General features: G+C 39.6%; 1 protein-coding gene across 1 annotated transcript in view; it reads right to left on the bottom strand.

The window, feature by feature from the left end:
- Window positions 1-19,292, bottom strand: part of LOC6564928 (homeobox protein cut) — an 86,107-nt gene extending 66,815 nt beyond the window's left edge. Inside the window, exon 1 of the mRNA XM_043216067.1 lies at window positions 19,088-19,292. Coding sequence (XP_043072002.1) covers window positions 19,088-19,210 — 123 coding nt within the window. The 5' untranslated portion in view covers window positions 19,211-19,292. The remainder of the gene's footprint in view (window positions 1-19,087) is intronic.
- Between the last annotated feature and the right edge of the window lie 2,044 nt (window positions 19,293-21,336).

Raw genomic sequence — 21,336 nt, 5'->3', positions numbered from 1 at the left:
TCAAAGCCAGACTCCGAGTCATAGTCAGAGTCAAAGTCAGTAGTTACTGAGTCGACAATGGAGTCAGAGCCAAATCAAAGCAATCAACGCGATGAAAACAAAAGCAATAGTCAACAGTCAGATACAGATACAACTACAACTACAGCTACAACTACAGCTACAGATACAGATACAGTCACAGCTACAAATACAGATATAGATACTTGCGTCTCCAGATACATTTTTATAGTTGTTGTTGTTGTTGTGTGTGGGTAGCCCCCGACGTTGTCGTCGTTATCATCTTGTCTCGCTTCCTGTCTTCATCATAAAAAATCAAAGTAATAATGCGTGTACTTGCGTTTGCCACTTTATAGATTTATTAGGCACACACACACGCCACACACACACACACACACACACACACGCACACACACACACGCACACACACACACACACACAATGCCCGCCACATGAGATTTTTATGCTCAACGGAAATTCAAATTAAAAATGCTCCGTTGGGGGATCCTCCTTTCTATGCCGACATGAAGGCGGAAGACGACTCATGCCCAACAGGGGAGGGGGTGGGAGTGTATGGTTTTTGGGGGAGTGTAGGGCAAGTGAGGTGAGGCGAGGGGGCTGCTGTACTCGTATAAGGGCTGCCAGCCAGACAATGAAGCTGAGCATTGCAAATGATGCGTTCGCTTGCTTTTAATTTGATTTCTCAGCTCAGTTCAGTTGAGTTCAGTTCAGTTCTGTTTAAGAATTTGCATAACGCACGCAACGTAGTTTTTAGGGAAAACAACAACAACAACAACAACAACAATAAGACAACAAGAGAGAGGAGTGCTATCATTGGCCACACCGATACTCACATACCCTATAATTTAGTATGCCTTTGAGCTGAGAGATAAGTTGGCTAAGCAACAAATCGATGGATAGGCTGTATAGACTCATCAGCTGATGCTGATCGAATACACATATATATATATATATATATATATAGAGAGAGTGTTCGGCTTGTCAACGTCTACTTGAATGCATTACACACTGCACAGTGCCCATGACAAGGGCATAAAAACTGTACCAAATCGAAGACTCGTAAAAAAGCAGATGAGGCGCGGGCGTGCATATAAATCAAAATGTGGACTTACTGCACACCACACATTCTACATTCTACAATATATATATACAATATATAGGTTTGTGTGTGGAGTGGATCGCGTTTCCTGATCGACTTCCTTTCCAGGGGTTGCACATTGCGCGTCTGCGCAACCTAATTAGAGGCAGCGATTATTTTTCTTGTTGCTGCTGCTGTTGTGACATGCTCGTAATCATCAGGCGGCAACATGCAACTTCACACGCAGCTACTATTTTGGTTGCCACCAAATGCGAGAAATGTAATTCAAGTTGCTGCTGGGGCTGCAGGGTATGCTGTATAGTCGGGCATGCTCGATGATGGCATTGCTAATTCTAAATGCTTACTTACGTGCAGACTTCAATGATTCACAACATCAAATGGTATTTTAACGTACCTGCAACAGAAAGCAGAAGAACAAGAATCAGTTATATGTATATGTGTGTGTGTGTGCGTCAGTGTGTGTGTGTATATGTGTGTGTATCTTAAACATAGATTAAGCGATTGTCAAATATGCGATTCAAGAACAACAAACCGCCGTGGAACGCTTGCCGTTGAATTCCAGCACTTTTTCACATTTTTGTGGCAACAATTTCTGCTTCTTTTTTTTGGACGAGTGCTGGACGCGCGCTTGCCTCGTGCCTCTCTCTGTGTGTGTGTGTGTGTGTGTGTGTGTGTTTATTGGCATTTTTGGCATTTAGCTTGTGAAATTTAAGTCAAAACAAGCAGTGCGCAAAATTAACCCCCGTTGCCTCATGCAGCGGTTTTGCTCGAGCCTTTAAATACAAGGGTTAGTCCACAAAAGGCAGATGCCGCTAGACTTTCAATGCGATTATAAAAGCGGGCCACGGGAAGGGGCGCGCGACTCGACTCGGCGACAGAGGCGGGGGGCAGAGACCTTGAAGTTCTCTTCACTTGGCTTAAAGCTGCCCAACTGTTGCCCCAAAAGCACACAACAAGCAGAGACAGCACCAACACCAACAGCAACATCAACAGCAACAGCAACAGCAACAACACAGACTGCCACAGCAGACTGTCAGCAGTCAGTGTGCAAAATGTTCTAATTAAAGCTGGCAGTAAAAAGGCGGCGCACAGCCGAAGAATTGTGCCAAAAGGCGACGTCGGCATCGACGTCGGCGTCGGCAGTGAAAAACTAACCTCAGACAACAAATAATAATGAAAATTCTAAGCAGCCGGCAGCAGCAGCAGCAGCAGCAGCAGAAGCAGCAGCAGAAGCAGCAGCAGCAGCAGAAGCAGTCAAGGGGGTTGTAAAAAGGAAAACTAGCAAAAAGAAATTAAATTTAAAGAAAGGCGACGTCAACTTTTGTGTAGCAGAGCGCCAGGCGCGCACACACACACACACACACACAAACACGCCCACACACACACACACACACACACACAGAGAGAGCCAAGAAGTAAATTAAGCACACAGCTGTGGGCTCCTCGCAGCCCACGCTGGCTGGCAGCAGAAGCACGAAAGTTGGTTGCAAAAACCTGCCTGGCCAAAAAGTGGAGTAGCAAGCGTTGCAAAAAGAGCTGTGAGGCATGCATATGTGTGGCATTTATTTACAACTATTTTCATTTATTTATTTACGACTCGAACTTCAACCTCAACTTCAACTTCAACTTAAATATTACAAACGAGCTTATTTAACATATTTATTCGAATTTTGCTGGCTTCCCGTAGGCTTTTTGGCTATTTAGCTCAATAGGCTGCCAGCCAGCGACTGATTACTGAGTCGCTTTCTCTCTCACTCTCTCTCCATCTCTCTCTCTCACTCTCTCCCTCTCTGTGTGTGTGTGTGTGTTTGCTTATAGCCTGGCTGGCAACTTGAATACAAAAAGCAACAGTTTAAAACGCGCCAACTAACAATTTTGTTAGCATACATTTGAGCCAGTATTCAATTTGTGTGTGTGTGTGCCTGTGTGTGTGTGTGTGTGTGCACAGTTTAAAGACTTAAGCAACGGCTTTCGCACACAGACACACACACACACACACACACACACACATAGACACGCACTTTTAATTACGCACGTTTTGCGGCGGCAGCAAACAAAAATCACAGCAGAAACTAGAGACACTTGCTGTCTCACTCTAACTCTCGCTTTCTCTCTCTCTCGCTCTCTCTGTGTGTGTGTGTTTGCCTCGAAAATGCCGCAAAACGCATGTGTTGCTGTTGCGTATATGCTGCACATGTCCTTGAAAGTTTTTGGCATAGTTTTTGGCCAACAAAGCAACAGCAGCAGCAACAACAGCAGCAGCAGCAGCAGCAACCAAACTGTTAATGTGCCTATAACTGTAACTGTCTGTGCTGCCTGTCTACGTCTGTGTGTGTGTGTGTGTGTGTGTGTGTGTGTGTGTGTGAAAGGGTTAATGACTTGAGGATTGTAGTGCGCTTTGAGCTGCTGCTGCTGCTGCTGCTGCTGCTGTAGCAGCTGACAGTCTGGCAACGCTGCATCAAATTAAACACTTCAACTATGCGCCTTGACAGCTACTTAAGTGTGTCTCCCTCCCTCTCCCTCTCTCTCTCTCTTTCACTCGATTTGCTCTTGTTATTGTTGTTGTTGTTGTTGTTGGTTGGTTCCTGGTAAAAGGGCAGCAACGGCTTATCAACAGCCACCGATCGGCAGTCCGCATGATATGACAGAAATTATGACTTCATAATGGTTGCGAGGCCATCAGCTCGTTAAACAGCCGGAGCCCCTCAGGACAGCACAGCGAAAATTCAATAGAATTCTGCTCCGATAACTAGCCAAAACAGGCCAAAAACTAACACTAACACACACACACACAGACACACACACACACAGACAGACACACACACATTCGGCTCATGGGCCAAAAATTGTAGGCAATTAAAAGTGCGCAAAGTTTTGCGTTGAGCTGACAATAGACCAACTCAAATCGGGGCGGGGGGGTGTTGGGGTGTTTAGACATCGTTTTTGACATTATTTCATAATTAAAAGGGGGCATGGCTATGTGTGTGTGTGTGTGTGTGTGTGTGTGGGTGGGGTTGCAGAGGGTTGCATTATCAGTGCTTGCCAATTATGATTGGAGCACATTAAGCACGCAGTCAAGAGGTCTGCCTGATGAGTGAGAGAGTGTGTATGTGTGTGTGTGTTGGGGCACTGATAAATGCCATAAATGTATTTGATGGCCTATTAAACGTTTAATGGAACCCAAATGACAATTGGTCGGCCAACACACAGAAAGGTAAGGGTATCTCCACAGCGATAAACTATTCGAATTAGCAGCACACACAAAATATAATTATTGTTCATAAAATACGAGCATTTCAGATATGTAATCATCAAATTAAGCACAAATATAGAATGTATATATATATATTGATATATTTATTGATCAACTAAACTAATTCTTAGAAGTTGCTGTTGTCTGCAAAAATCTTTTGAGAAATTGGCAATTGGATTCAGTCCACCAATTGGGCAGTTGTCGAGCTTGCAGCACGATTGAAAAGATGTGGCAACATCTGAATTATATATACCAAATACCCGATACTATATTGGAAGGGGGGATTAGCATTTCGAAGACAATGAACGCCCACACACAAGCGACGAGGGAGGGGGGCGCACGGTTGCCAATCGGCAATCGAAAAGCGGCTGATGGCCATAATCTATGGCATATACATATATATAGCATATATGCATATATATATATATATATATATAATACTAAATGTCGCTTTATTTATGTACTACATAAACCGGGCAATTTGCTGAGGGGCTTTAGCGCCCCGAAATACCTATACGATTTTATGATAATTTTGCGTTCTTTTGTTTTGCGCCGTGTCCCATGGCAGATTTTCAATAAATTTTTATTTTTGGCCAAAAACAAAAAAAAAAAAAAACAAAAGAAAACAAAAACAAAAAAAATTAAACAACAACAAGAAAATTTATGTGGTAAAATTTATTTTCTTGGTCGATCGAAATATTGTGAAATCAAAAAAACAAATAAATTAAAAGCCACACAATATAAGTATACATAAATATATTTATATTATGCATTTGTGTGTGTGTCAGAATAATGACAGCAATGCGCTCTAGTTCCCAGCGCGAGCGCCACCCCCTCCACATGGCCCCGCAACCCCAGCAGCTAAACGAATCTATGCCAAATTGATCTGAGAACTTGGTTTCAAATTCATTTTCATTTTCAAATTCAAATTCAAATTCAAATTCTATTGATGTGTGTTGGATATTTTTATATCGAACTGTGGGATTGTCTGTTTTGCCTGTCGCACAAGTTCACTTTTTTTTTCTTCTTTTTTTTTTATCTACATATCTACACATATCTGTTGCTGTATCTGTATCTGTATCTGCCTCTCACCTCCCCCACCCGCGCTCTTTCTGCCTTGCTTGCGCTGGCCTAGTACTTTATAATACCTTTTAATTTAATATGCAGCTGACGTGCGCTCTATGAAGTGGCAGTCAGCGATCGAGCGATACCCCAGCACACATACACATACATATAAACCATCCCCACCCCCGCCACCCCCTGCTCGGCAAGAGCAGTGCTTCTTTTGTCTCTGGCTCTTTCGGGTTTGTTTTTGGCTTTTTTTTTTTCAGTGTGTGTGTGTGTGTGTGTGTGAATATGTCGTTGTTGTGTTCGAAAATAAAATAAAATAAATCGAAATGACAGATCATTAAAATTTACAACAACACCAAAAAGCAAAGCAAAACTCAGACAGACAGCAAGTTGTGGACATTAATTTGTGCCGCCCGGCAGCCCAAAAAAAAAAAGAATACATACATATATACATATATATATATATATGTATAAGTGTAAGGAAACCCAGCCCACCCCCACTCCACCGCAACGTTCAACCCGTCGACGATGTCTCCGAGTTATATTTGTCGTTGTCGATCAGTTTTTATGTCGTTCGATATGGCAGAAGCGAAAATTTTTATTAGCCTGCTGTTCCACAATGCCCCCAGTCGCTGTGCCAGTGGCAGTGGCAACAGTCCCAGTACCAGTCCTCGTCCCAGTCTCAGTCCCAGTCCCACTCCCAGGAGACGATGATGGCTGCCAAGCAAGTGCAATTTGTTGTTATGCATATTAAAAGTGCATCCACATGTCTTTAATTCACCAAGTATGCTATTTTTTGTTGCTTTTTTTTTTTGGCTTTTTTTAGGCTTTTTTTTAGGCTTTTTTTTTTGGCTTTCTTATTGTAGAATTTGTAGACTTTGTGGAGTTGTCGCAAATCCACTTGAATAAGTGTGTCGCGTGCATTTCTGTTTTTTTGTAGACAATTTGGTTGCTTGCATTGAATTTGTTTCAAGGAAATTGTTGATTTTTATTAACATTTTGAAGACTTGGATCGATTGACTTGTAGATGCAGTCATTGATTGCCCGAAAATGTTATTTCAATCATTGGATACAGATATGTATGCGTATCTGTATCGGAGATGTATGTGGGATATGCTGCGCATGCTGCCCCAGCTCCACGGGAATTGCTCGACTTTTTCCCGCGTTGTCGAGCTCGTAAATTAATAATGGAGGCGCTTGAGAGCCGCCTGTCGCAGCAGCCAACCAACAAACAAAAAAAATACTAAATACAAAACACAAAACACATTAAAAATTGTGAGTGTGTGCTGCTGCTGCTGCTGCTGCTGCTGCCAAACAGCTCCCCAGCCACAAACATAGACAGAAAAAATGCATAATATTTACGCCTATAATTTTGTGTTTAATATTTTCAACAGCTGACATCAAGTAACACCAAAAACTCACTAGTTGCCTGCCTGTGTGTGTGTGTGTGTATAATTGACACTCAATTATTTTAGGGGGGGACTTTTGTGGCATTACGCGCTGCCATTATCTGAGCTACTTAGCGGCGCTCAACTGCCACTTGTTGGAGGCCGCCCGCACACACCCGCAACCAAAAAATTGAACTAGTTAATAATACAACAACAACAACAGCAGCAACAATGGCAACAACAACAACAACAACATTAACAAGAGGCACCACTTGAGCCACACACACAAAAGATTTCCGCTGACAAAAACGGCAGCAGCAGCAGCAGCAGCAGCAGCATTGAAGATGAAAACAACAAAAACCGAAACGACAAAACAGAAATACCAAAATAAAAAAAAAAAATTAAAAAAAAAAGAAAAAAAAAAGAAAAAAACAAAAACTTTTAAGAAACCCCATCTAGAAGATATCTTTGAGCAGCAGCAAGAAAAATTGAAGCGCGATTGATCACATTGATCGCTTGGCAGTTGTTTGCCCGAGCAGCTAAACAGCCGAGTATTTAGTAAATGACAACAGAGAACAGCAGCAGGAGGAGGAGCAGGAGGAGGTGGCGGAGGAGGTGCGGTTGGAGGTGGGGTTGGGATTGGAGGGAGAACAAGCGTTTTGTTCAGCGCTGCCTCAAGTGGCTGCCACTGCCACTGCCGCTACCACTGCCACTGCCGCTGCCACTGCTGATCTGTCGTCTATGCAGCTGATTTATATAATAATTCATACATGTTTTAAGCATCATTTTCGGTACAAAATACAAAATACAAAATACAAAATGCCATTGAAAACAAGAAGCTGAGCGTCAAAGAACTTGTCGTCCATACTTCAAAAAGCAGCGTCAGCAGTTCATCATGATCAAACAAATGATGTTCATGATCATCATCATCATGATCATCATGATCAACGAAAATTGTGTGGAAAGCAAAGCGATCCGTTTACTGTTTTCTTGTTGTTCTTGTTGCTGCTGCTGCTGCTGTTTGTTGTTGTTTTTGTTGTTTTTTGATTTGGTTTTGGTTTTGGTTTTGGTTTGGCATTGTGTGAGAATTTCATGTTTTGTGCATACACAATACATATGTATATAGATATATACATATATATATATATATGTATATATATACATATACATTTATGTAGGCGTTGCTTCATATTATCATCTCTCAAATCAGATCAGATCCAATCTGATCAATTCGGATGCTTCTGTGATGCGCCTTTTCCCATTTACCATTCCAAGCTTTGTTTTTCTTTTCTTTTTCTTTATTTTTTGTAGACACTTGAGAAATTCGTTTGTGAGAAGATCACTTGAGAAGAACTTGAGTTGCTAAACGATCAATAGTTGAGGTTTTTTTTATTTACAAAAATATGCTGAGAGAGAGAGAGAGAGAGAGAGACTTAGAGAGAGAGAGAGATAGAGGGAAGTATTAGTTGTGATGAGCTGAACAAAGATGACAAATTGAGCTTTTCAAGAATTCAAAACACATTTAGTGTCCATGTCATATTACTAATGAGATCAATAGAATTCCCTCACAGACACACACACACAGACACACACACACACAGACACACACACACACACACACAGACACACACACACAGACACATGTTTGTCAAGGACTGTCAGTTGCTGAGTTGTGTGGAATTGGAGACGGGCGATAAATGCAAAAGACTAAATCTGACTCGAGGAGAGTTTCGCACAACTTGATCTTGATATGGGATGCAAAGATTTGTTGCTTTTCAATGCATGTATGGTGAGTGCTGTGTGTGTGTGTGTGCTGTGTGTGTGTTGTGTGTGTGTTGTGTGTGTTTTAGTCAAGCTGCCGCCAAATGCCGTACGGTAATAATTAAAAACATAAAAGGGGGAAAAAATGCCACAACAACGGGAATGGGAATCGGAATGGTTATGGGAATGGGTCCAAGCAGCTAAAAAGAGATACACACACACATATATATATATATAAAGAGAGAGAGAGAGAGAGAGACAGTGTGAGTGAGAGAGAGAGAGAGAGAGTGGCAGCCAGGAGTGTTGTGTGTGTGTGTGTGTGTAGGCGCGGGGTAAGTAGCGCATTTTGCCTACTTAATCATTGTCTGAGCGTCGACATCGAGGGACTGACTGTGCGTGCAACATGCAGCAAGAGGCAAGCGGCAGGCGGCAGGCGGCAAGAGGCAACTGTTGCTTGGGTGTTGTTGTTACTGTTGCATTGCTACTTGATTTGATTTACGCCTGCCAATGCTTTATGATTGAGTGGGGCGCACACACTCAGACACACACTGAGACACACTGAGACACACATAGGGGCAGACAGACAGACAGACAGACAGACAGACGCAGGAACAAACAGCACACATAAATATGTTTTTATTTTACTGTTGCTCTCCCGCTCCCTCTCCCGCTCCCGCTGCCCCTGCTGCACCCTGTCAATGATCGCGCATATGCCGCAAATATATTTTAGATTTATACAGTTTTTCCTTGTATTTTAATTTTCATTTCATTTTGTCTTTTTTTTTTTCCTTTGCTTTCCTTTCCTTTCGTTTTTTTTTTTTTTTTTTTTTTGGTTTCCACTCATTTTAATATTTTTACGTCTGTTGCGTTGCAATGAGCCGCGTCGATGATTCGCTTTTTAGCATGCAGCATGCAGCAAGCGGCAAGCGGCAAGCGGCAAGCGGCCAGCGACAAATCCCTCCGACTGCCGACTGCCGATTGTCGAATGTCGAATGTCGAGTTCCCAGCCCGAAAACTATCGAACATTTGAACGCTGCCAGCTGTACAGATATCTCTGTGTCTACAATTACCAGCAAAAACTTAAAAAGGGTCGCAACAACAAAAAGTTCTCTCTGTTTTTTTTTTATATTTAATTTCCAAATCAAAAAAAAAAATAAAAAAATAAAAAAAATTATAAAAAAAGTAAAGAAAACGCACCACAAAGAAAAAAATGCGATATCTACTGGGCTAATGGACATAAAATAAAATTGTGCGCAGCTCATTGAATAAATCAAACTCATTTGCATACAACTGATAAATTATAGCAGTGCACATCGGGCGCGCCCGACTGACAATTGACAAACTGGCAAACTGACAAACTGCGATAGCCGTAACCAAAACCAATGCAACCCCAATGCAAAACCCGTAAGCGAACCGAACCCTTTTGAAGAGTCCAGATCAACCCCAGACCAGAATCAGAATAACGTGCCCTGGTCAATGCCAAGCATGAGAATCACAATGAGAATGAGAATGTGGATGAGAATGTGGATGAGAATGTGGATGAGAATGTGGATGAGAATGTGGATGGGTATTCGTCCTTCTAGATCTGGCAACTTATAGCGCATAAAAATTAATAGTGCCTGTAATCGAACGCGCCTTTTTCCACTCCGATCCGATCCGATCCGAATTAGAAACAAGTTTTGGTTCTTCATTTTGAATTTTCGCTGAGACTTGAGCTACATATGTATGTATGTATGTGTGTATGTATGTATGTATGTATGCATATGAATGTATGTGTGTTTCTTTCAACCAAATTTGACACTCGATGTGATGATAATAAAGCCCAGGTGCCCAATAGAGCGTATTGTATTGTGTAAGCAAGACACCACACACAGCAGCAAATTGCATGCCCCAAATGTGTGATATTGCCAACTGCAAATTGGCTTACTTAGCGCAAAGTTATTCAACTCTTCTTCTTCTTCAGCTTCTTCTTCTTCAGCTTCAGCTTCAGCTTCAGCTTCTTCTTGGTCTTTATTTTTTTCAATGCCAACCTATTGAAGCCAACATAGAAGCAAGTAAACTGCTTGGACTTCAACTGAAAATAGCCAAGGCAGCTGCAAACTGTTTTTTGTTAACAGTCTATTGGAGTAAATAATAACAATAATATAAATATAAATATATACATAGTTATATATATATATATATATATGTTTATATAGTTATGGATATATACGCAACATTTTCCAAAACATTGAAATGCTTCTAGCGTTTTAGCCCAAAATGCCTTCTTATTGGCCATTGCAAATTGATGAAAACAAACAACAACAACAGCAACAACAACAAATTGGAAACTTGGGGCACAGAAAACATATAAAAAAAAAAAAGGAAAGAAAATATTGGAAAAAAACAAATTGCATATCGCAACAAGCACTCAACGTCAAAGCAAATTATTTTCTAAACTTATTTTCATGCCGTGCCAAAAATAATAAAAACAACAACAGTCAGAGAAAGATACAGAGCGAAAGAGAGAGAGAGAGAGACAGAGAGAGAGAGAGAGAGCGAGAGAGAGTATGGTGTGTAAGAGGGGGTGTAGGGGGTTTAGGGGATGTACTTGCTAGTAGTGAGTAGTAGTATATAAAAATCAACACATTTTGAAACAAGAAAATAAACAAGAGGAGTGGCAATAGTTTGGCTGGGCGCGGGGAAAGGGGGCGGTGAGGAGGGGGGAGGGAGGGAGGCAGGAAGGTAGCGGCAGCAATCCACATTTTTGGGGGGCGTGTGTGGGCGTGTATGGGGGGGGGAGGGGAGAGAGGGGTGGCAGAGGCATGAAAAGCCAAACAACTTAATTAAAACATCAATAAAAAATTGCAAAAACACGACAACACAGGCCGGCAGGAGGCGTCTGCTGTAAAACTGTGTGCAAATAATTTTCATGCAAAATTGAAAACGAGAAAAACTGAAAATAGCCAAATTGCATTGCAAAAATTAAAAAGAAACAAAAAATCACAAAAAAAAATACAAATAAAAATAAATAAAATAAGAAAAAAGGAAAACAAGCAGAGAAATAATTAATAAATGGAATGGTATGCAATGATATAAAATAGAATGTGGCAAGCAACGGACAGACACTGAGACAGAGAGACAGAGTCAGGCAGACAGAGAGAGAGAGAGAGAGAGAGAGAGAGTCAGCCAGTTAGACAGAGAGTCAGTGCGAGATATTTGTTGACGGTGTTGTCTTAATGGCTGCATATAATCCTTGATCCCCCCACCGAACTGCCAATAATGATGATTCCTTTTTAATGTGCACTCCTCGGGCGTTGGTCATTACTCAACAGGCGGCTGCAGCGCAAACGGCACAAGGGCAAACGGGCGACGGGCGACGGGCGACTGGGTTATCTCTGTCTGTTTGTGGTTGGTTAAGAGGGGGCCAAGAGGGGGCTGTTGGCTGTTGGCAGTATAGCTGAAACTTTTGCATCGTGTATCGATCACAAAAGTTGCCAATACGCATCAGCAACAGCAACAGCAGCAGCAGCAGCAACAGCAGCAACAGCAGCAGCAGCAGCAACTGCCGTCGTCGTCGTCTTCATCGTTGTCTGTGTTGGCAACCGGTAACAGCTCTCAAAACTCATCATCATCAACTCAGCGACGTCTTAAAGTTCTTCTTGTTGTTGCTTGGTGTTTTTTTCTTTCTTATTTTTTATTTTTATTTTTTTTTGTATTTTTTTTTTTGTTTTATTATTATTTTGCTGTTGCTTTTTGTTTTATTTTTGTGTTGAATTTGTTGTTGTGCAGCACACTACGCTTTAAGGGGGGCGTGCACGAAATGATATTTTATTCAATATCCTCAGCGAGCAGAGTGGAGCGGCTTGAACGATTTGTCCTTTTCAGGCAGCTGGAAAAACTGTGTAGGAAATCAAATTGATGGGCAGCAGTACTACGGCGAGTACACAGAGCGGTACGGCGGGGTACGGCGACCGAGAGAAGCCTGAAATTAAAAACTCATAAGATATCGACTGATATATTGAGCTGCACAAATTACTGACAACTGAAGATGAAAGACGAACGTTGCTTTTTTTGTTGTTGTTGTTTTTTTGTTGCTGTTGTTGTTTTGTTTGTTGTTGTTGTTGCTGTGGTTGTTGTTGTTGTTTGGGGCAACCGTCTTAAGATCTGGGCTTGGAAATTGTTAAGAATCGTACACAAGAAACACAAGCGGCAGCTAAAAAGATTTTTAAGACAGGTTTGCAGTTGCACACACACACACACACACAGAGATAGAGAGACTCATACTCCAAAAGAGATGCATATAAAAAGACAATTAGTTGTTATTAAGTTGTACACACAAAAGCCGTTGAATCTCCTTTTCATCTACAAAAAGCCAGCATTTAGCTTTTCTCTCGCTGCCTTCTCTCATTTTGACTGCTTTTGTGATTTTTGTATTTTTTTATTTTTTTTGTGAGGTGGCTTCTTAGCCAGAGATGTGTAAATAATGATGGCCAAGCGATGACAATGAGCTGTTACCAAACATTTAAAGTATCTTAGACTGGTTGCCGCAACTTTCTGCTGTCGATCAATTTAATGTTGATCGACTTTAGCCAATATTAAGAACAACAATTTTTAATTTTATAAATATTTTATTGTTGTCAAATAAAGCATTTATTGAGCGGCTGATTGACTTCTTTTTTGGGGAAATTGATAGTATGCAGCACTAAAAATGATCACATCGAGCTGTTATTGAAGCAATTCATATTGGATTGGTCGGGCAAGCAAATGCTTCAATTAGCTGGGGCAGCTATTAATAATTAATAGCAGAGTGTCTAGCTAACCGGAAAAGCAACAACAAATACAACAACAGTACACAATAATGGTAATAATCATAATAATAAAAATTGATCAAGAGTCAGACAAGTTATCGCACACACACACCACACACACCACACACACACACACACACACACACATAGTTCATGAACTTAATTTTTAATAATAATTTTTTGTTCAAATGATTTTTTTTACTTCACATTATTAGTGGCATGCCAAAGTTTTCCCTCGCCCCCGCATCTCGCAGTTTAATTGTTCGATTTTCAGTTTTTGTGTCGTTTTTCGTTGTTGTCGTTCGGTTGATTATACATATATATATATATATATCTTTTTCTGTTTGTGTGTGTGTGTTTTTTTTTTGGGGCCGCCGCCTGTTATAGATACATTTACTTACTCGCATATTGCTGTTGCTGTTGCTGTTGTTGCTGTTGCTGTTGTTGCTGTTGTTGCTGTTATTTGTGAGAGGCTGCGTGGTTTTTAATTTCCGTGCTGACAAATTAATTTAATTATATTAACATATCTCTAGCGATCGAGCGATTGACTCGCACATTGGACCGTTTCAGAATATACAACAAAAATTCAGCTTCGCTTCGTTTCGATTCGATTCGTGTCAGCAAATATATATATATTATATATATATATATTTATGTCTATGTGTGTGTATCTGTGTGTGTATGTGGGTGTTTTTTGTGATTTTTAACCCTTGGGCTGACTCATTAGCTACTTGCCGGCTGCTTGGCCCGGCCCCAGTAAATTGCACTTAAAACGCTAAAAATTATATGACACACGCTGCCGCTGATCTCTATCTGTATCTCTATCTCTATCTGTATCTGTGTCTGTATCTGTATCTGTATCTGTTTGTCAATCCCTAACTGTATCTGGTGTATCTTGTGCTCTTGGCATGTCTGTGTGTGTATCTAACAGCTTTGGCATTGAGGACAACCCTTGAGCCCAGGGGCTGCTCATTTTTGGGCATATGCAAATGGCTTGCCACACACAACTGATGCACTGAGACCGCCATATTTGAAATAAACTTTAAACTATCAAAAACATCGATGGTGGTGGTGGTGGTGGTGGTGGTGTTGCTGGCTGCCACAGGAACTCGTGAACCGGTTTCGATTTGATTAATGCCGCAACTACACAAAAAAAAAAGCCAAAAAAAAAAAAAGAGAATATAAAAAAAAACAGCTCGAAAAGTGAACAGATAAAATGCGCTTGTTTCTAGTATCGCTTCTGCAATGCATTTTGGCAATTAAAAATCCCCGACTTGCACCCTTGTGAAAGCCACAGAGTTGAGGAGTATCTGTCAGTCAGTCAGTCAGTCAGTCAGTCAGTCAGTCAGTCAGTCAGTCAGTCAGTCAGTTAGTCAGTTGGTTGGTCAGTCAAACAGCAGTTGCCAGTTGTCGTCTTGTCCATTCTTGATTGGTAGTCAGCGAAAATCAATGACAGTTTTTTCTTTTGGTTGTCAGTTTTTTTTTTTTTTTAATTTGCTTAGCCAAATGAGAGCAGTTTCTTTTTGCCATGTTAATGGGTCAAGTTTATAGATTGCATTGCGACCGGGTTTCAGTATTTTTGTTCTTTTTTGTTTGTTTTCTTTTTCATTATAGTATTGTTATTATAATTATTATTATTATTATTATTGTTATCTGTTGTTGTTGCTTTGCTGCTTTGCAATCGAAAGTACGGAAATGAATGTGGGGCTTTCGAGTCGATTTTTGGTGGCAGTGCGCTACTTCTGCTTAGATTTTTACATACATGCACATATAGTGTATATAGTACTATATGGTAATAATAATTTCTGTTAATCTGGCAATTTGTGGCCAGTGCTGTTGACGCTGTTGACGCTTTCGATGGCTTTAGGAATTGGTGCCAATTTTGGGTGTATATGGCGCATGTACTTGAAACACAAAACTGCGCTGAATGAGCCCAAGAAGATAACAGAGTGTGCGACTGAGACAGAGAAAGAGACAGAGAGAGAGACAGCGAGAGACAGGAAGAGAGAGAGAGGGGGCAGATGGGGTTAGGGGGTTAAGTGGAGGGATGGGGTTTACTTTGAACAGCTGTCAATGTATATTTTTTTTTGTATTTCTTTGTTCTTAAAATTGTTGCTGTTAACTTGGCTTTATTTGCTTTCCGCTGCCCGTTAATTATTTAATGAACTTCTATTTTTGGCCTTACAAATGAATATGTTTAAACTTTTGTCTCTGGTTACTCGCGCGCGTCTTTTTGCTTCGCTTTTTTTATTTTTTATTTTTTATTTATGATTACACAATTTGGCTTGTCAATGATATTTATGGGCGCAGATTTGTTGGTCTATTTTTGGCAAGCAGCGAAGTTGATCGCTCTGCTCGCTGATAAGCCCAAATTGTCTAAAGTGATCTCTTGACTACACGATGAGATCACTTCACCGGCGCACTTCAAATCCGACTCCAATTCCAATTCCAATTCCGATTCCGACTCCGACTCACACATCATTACAGGTCGGTCTTCAAATCGATCTGTGTCTAATTGCCAAACACAGCTTTTTATTTTTATTTTGATTTTGATTTTGTTTTTGTTTTTGTTTTTTTGTTGTAGAAAACAATCCGAATCCGATACGAAAAAGAAGACGCATCAGACAATTTGCCAAGTTAGTTGCTTGGCTGCTGTTCGCCTGTTTTTCATTTTTATTATTTCACTCGCCTCCCATTAATAACAAATCAAATGCTCGTTAAGAGCGCGCTCGCTCTAAAATTCTGCGAATCAATCACCAGCGAAAAGCTAACAAAAAGAAAATAAATCTACAAAAATAAAAAAAGGTTTCAAATCTTTTTTTTTTTTAAGCATTTTGTTACGATTCGAGCCGAATATATTTTTAAATTTTTAAACGAAAAAAAAACTCTTTGAATATTTTAGTTTTCTATATGCACTTAAAGTTTGTAATTAAAATTGAAATTTGAAAATAAACTGACTAAATACTGAAGTTAAATCTATTTTATTATTTCTTACAAAAACTTTTCATTTATAAAAAAGAAAATTCACATTTATTGGGTATTTATGCAACTATATAGAAAAAGAAAGGAACAAAATATGAATGAATGATTGAATGTGCCTCATGATGTATCCAATGGAATTATGGACTAAATAGTGTCTCTATTATAAAACATATTCATGTATTTTAAATTGAGTATTTACTGTCCAGTTGTCGACTTAATTGAGTTGTGTTCTCTTCATATAAAGTAAATAAGCAACAACAATAAAAAAAAATGTTTAATTTTTCGTCATTTTCTTTGGCACATTTTCAGCAATCATAATTATAATTGGAGATAAGTGCCCATCAAAATATATGATTTTATACCTGGCTGGCTCTTTCCACACACACACACACACACAGACACACACACAGACATATTTCTAGCCATTTCCTTGTGGAGATACAACGTTGCAAACGGGGCGTGGCCGCAAATTGGTTTTGCTTATTTAAGTTTTATTGATTGCCTCGCTGGGTGCACTTTGCACTAATCGCAGATCCACAGATCCATAGATGAACAGATATGCGGATCTGTAAGTTTCTAATAGCAGATGTAGCCGGCTACAAGCATGCCACATAAATACATACAGATATATGTATATATATGTATGTATATGTATCTGTACATCAATATTTGTATTTGTATTGAATTTCATGCAAGCATGCAAAAATTTGCCGACGGCAAAACGAAGGAAACATCGACAAATAAATACTGATATATATATATATATATATATTATATATTATACATATATATATATATTTATATATACTGATGTCTAGATGGATCATCTTTATATATGACTAGATGGCATGTAGATATTTATATAGGTCTACCAACGAGTCCCTCGTCAATGTAAATCAATTGCAAAGCCATTTTCTGAGAATTTCTTTTGCCTCTTCTCGTTGCAGTTGCATTCTGCGAATATAAGGGAGTGGTTGGGGGTGGGGTGGGTTGCGTTGGGAGGCGCTTGCAATATTTGTAAGTGCAGCTGGTCCAAGATTTTTGTTTGATTTGTGAATATATTTGTATACACATATGCGAATCCAATTAGATTGCAGACAAACTCCAATTAAGATATAGATACAGTTATAGATAGATATATATATATATAAATGTAGAGTGCATATAAATATATATGTATATATATATATATGTATATATGTCTGCTGTGTCTGACTGCAATTGGAGCTACTTGTTCTTGTTGTTGTTGTTATTGTCTTTGGAGTTGCGACTTTGGCATGTGGCCAGAAATTGTCGTCTGGCTGCGGCGAATCATAATTATGGCCTAGATGATGATGATAATGATGTTGAGGTCTCGCCTAAGTTAAGTGTTTGCTGATCTTGTGTATGCAAGTGTGTGTGTGTGTGTGTTTTTCCCATTAACATTTCCCTCAACAATCAGCTAAAGTTCGACAAATGATTAAGGCACGAAAAAAAAAAACGAAGAAAACAAAAAAAAAAAACAATTCTCTCAAAACGGATTTGGATACAATTCGCAAACAATTCAAGCCTAAAATCGCTCAGCTATTAGTTATTATTGTTATTGTTGCTGTTGCTTCTGCTGTTGCTGCTGCTGTTGTTGCTGCTATTGTTGCAGTTGCTGCCGTTGTTGTTTTTGTTGCATTTTGTAAACAAATTTTCAGAAATCAATAAAAACAATTGGCACAGACACGCAAACTCAATTAGTTACAAATGAATTACAAAAACACACAACAATAAAAATGGAAAATGGAAAATGCCAAATGCAAAATGCAAAATGCCAAATGCAAAATGCAAAATGCAAAATACAAGTGCATGCATATAATATCCATATTGTTGTTTGTTTTCTGTTAAGTGTGGGAGTTTTTCTGTTTTTCTATTTTTCTGTTTTTTTTTTCATGTTTTTTGTTTTTTTTTTTTTTAGCTTTGCTGGGAAACTTTCAAAATTATGTCACAAATGCTTAATGGAAGGTTTTTTTTTTTTTTGGACAAACTAAGAAATTTGTCCAACATTTTCATCAATTTATATTGAAGAATGCCTAAAAAGTTTGTACAAAAATTCGAATCTGAGAATATCCAAAAATTAATTATTATTTAAGACATTGAATGAGGAAAACTAAATAATAAAATAGAAATAATATATTGAGTTGAACATCCAAAAACCAAGTATCTTTGTGTATCAGAATTTGATGCAACATTTATTCTATAAGAAACACCGATTGCCATATGCAATTTATTTGTTTGCCAATAATAAAATTATATTATTTCCTAGTGCCAAACTACGCCTCAATGTTAAACAAATAATTAAATATATAAATTGGACTACAAAAATATGCAACTTTTGTTTATTTTCTCTTCGCACTGTCTCCCTCTCTCTCACACAGTCTCCCAGTAGTTTTCTCGTTCTAATCATTTATTATGTAAATAAATTAAATATATAATCATAATCGGATTATTTTTCGATTTTTGACTGCATCTCTTTGGGTTTATGCCAATTAAAGACCTTAACACACTTGAAAAACCCAATTGAACACTGTTTTGCAAACTATGAACACATTTTCTATATATATATATATATATCTCGTATATATATGTATATATATATATATATGTTGTATCTGTCAACACTTTGAATAGCCGGCAAATGCATGCCCAGTTCGATTATGATTTGGATGGGAATTGGGTTTGTTGTTGGTGTTTCGCTTACCTGTTGCCAAAATTGTGCCAATAAATAAATTTGCTCCTTTTTGATAAACCAATCGTTGATTGATTGAACAGCCGTCAGATCCATATCGGCTGTCCCAGCGGCTTGTGGCAATGTTGGCTGCATTCGTGGGCTGTCTTTGGATTTGTGTGATTCTTTTGAGTTGTTGTTTGGTTGTTGTTGTTGGTTGTTGGTTGTTATCGCTGTTGCTGCTGCTGCTGCTGCTGCTGCTGCTGCTGCTGGTGTTGTTGTGGTGGCTGCTCTGCCGTTTCTAGCGGCATTTGTTGAGGCATTCAAAACAGCCACGAAAAAAAAAATAGTTTTTTTCTTTTTTTCTTTTTTTTTTTTGCTTTACACTTTGGTTAGTAAATCCAACTTTTTTTTGTTTTTAATTTTGTTAGTTTAGTTAATTGGTGGCAGCAGCGAGGGAGACAGAGAGAGAGGCACACACGCAGAGAGTGGGAGAGAGCGAGGGGGAGAGAAATGCACACACACAACACACACACACACATACACCCACACACCCACGCACGCACTTTTGCTGTTGTTGTTGTTGTTGTTGCCGCAGTTGTTATTGGTGTTGTTGTTGTTATTGGTGTTGTTGGTGTTGTTATTGGTGTTGTCGTTGGTGTTGTTATAGTTGCAAAGATGCTGCTGCTTCCTCTTTTACTTGGTTTGTTTTGTTTTGTTTTGTTTGCTTGCTTTTTACGTGCTCAAAAAAATTCAATTTTTCAAAATCAATTATTTTTGTTGAAACTTCTGTTTTGTTGTTTGCCAATATTTGTTGCTGTCGTTGTTGTTGTTGTTGTTGTCGTTGGGTTGATTTGATTTACAACTGATTTGATTTAGCACACAGACACACACGCACACACTTGCACAATTTGTTGTTGTGGTTGTTGTTGTCGTTGTCGTTTTGGCTGCAACAATTGCGACGGCTTTAAAATCTGTTGCCATTTGTGTGTGCCAAAGTTAAAGCGAGGAAATAATTCTGATTGGATCTGTTATCTTAAGTTGTTAATTTGCTTTGGCTGCAGAGCTGAGCTGAGCCGAGCCGAGCCGCGCTTTGAAGCTATTTGCAATTTGCTTGTTGCTGCGATTATTGTTGTTGCATGTTGCCGCTGTTGTCGTCGTTGTTGCACTGCGCTTGTCGCTGTTGTTGTTGTGGTTGTTGTGGTTGTTGTTGTTTACACTGGACACTCACGCACACTTTTTCTTCCTTTATTATTTATTTATATATTTATGCATATATTTTTTCAAAAATAATAGTGAGAAAAAAAAATAGCTCAAAAAAAATGGATGTTAAGCAACTGAAAAACAGTTAAATTGATGCTGATTGCATTTGTTGTTGTTGTTGTTGTTTTGTTGTTTTGTTGTAGTTGTTATCGTTGTTGTTTATAAATAAATTAGCTTGATTTGTAACTGTTTCGTTTTGGTGTTGTTGCTGTTGCTTGTGGGCTGATGATTCGGCGTGATTCGCTATTCGCTATTCGCAATTGGTTCGACTCCGCGGCAGAGCGGAGACACAGATCTCTGGGTTTCAACAGTCAACAGTCAGTCCACACACACAACACACACACTCGGTTACTGGCAGCGGCACACACAGGCGACGTTGCCAGTCACGAATTCAGTTGATGACTGAACAACACTGCACAAGTCGCAGCGTCGACAACCCCAAAAAAAAATCATACACGATGTGCTCGGTACGCAACGACCACGAACACACACGAACAATGTGAACGAGCGAACGAGCGTACGAGCGTCCCGAACGAGCAGCGAGCTGGCATTGCTTTGCACTCGAAGAGAGACAGAGCAAGCGAGAGAGACAGACAGAGAGCGAGAGAGCGCGAGCGAGAGCGTGAGCGAGAGAGAGCGAGCGCGCAAGTGTGAGCGAGCGAGAGAGGGTGAGCGCGCAGAGAGAGAGAGAGAGAGAGTGTGAGAGAGTCACTCAATTGGTGACTGCCTGCACGCTTTTGAATTCTTTCAATAGGTTTTTGATTTTAGTTTGTTTTGCTTTTGCTCTTGGGGCTGAGCATTTTTGTGCGCCGTCGCCGCTCACATGTACGCAAGCACATATATATTACAACAACAGCAACAACAGCAACAACAACAACTTGTGCTCAGATTGTGTTCGTTCTGTTTACTTTTTGCTTGTTTATTTTTTGTTGTTTTTTTTTTCGTTTGCTTCTTGCTGCTGGGCTGCCTTCCTTCTGATAACTTCTGTCAGTTGCATGTATTGAAATTCATTCATTCAA

This window comes from Drosophila grimshawi, unplaced genomic scaffold (assembly GCF_018153295.1).
Source record: "Drosophila grimshawi isolate 15287-2541.00 unplaced genomic scaffold, ASM1815329v1 contig_848, whole genome shotgun sequence".
NCBI lineage: Eukaryota > Metazoa > Arthropoda > Insecta > Diptera > Drosophilidae > Drosophila > Drosophila grimshawi.
Note: the sequence above shows the minus strand (reverse complement) of the source record. Positions and strands in the feature narration are given on the sequence as shown.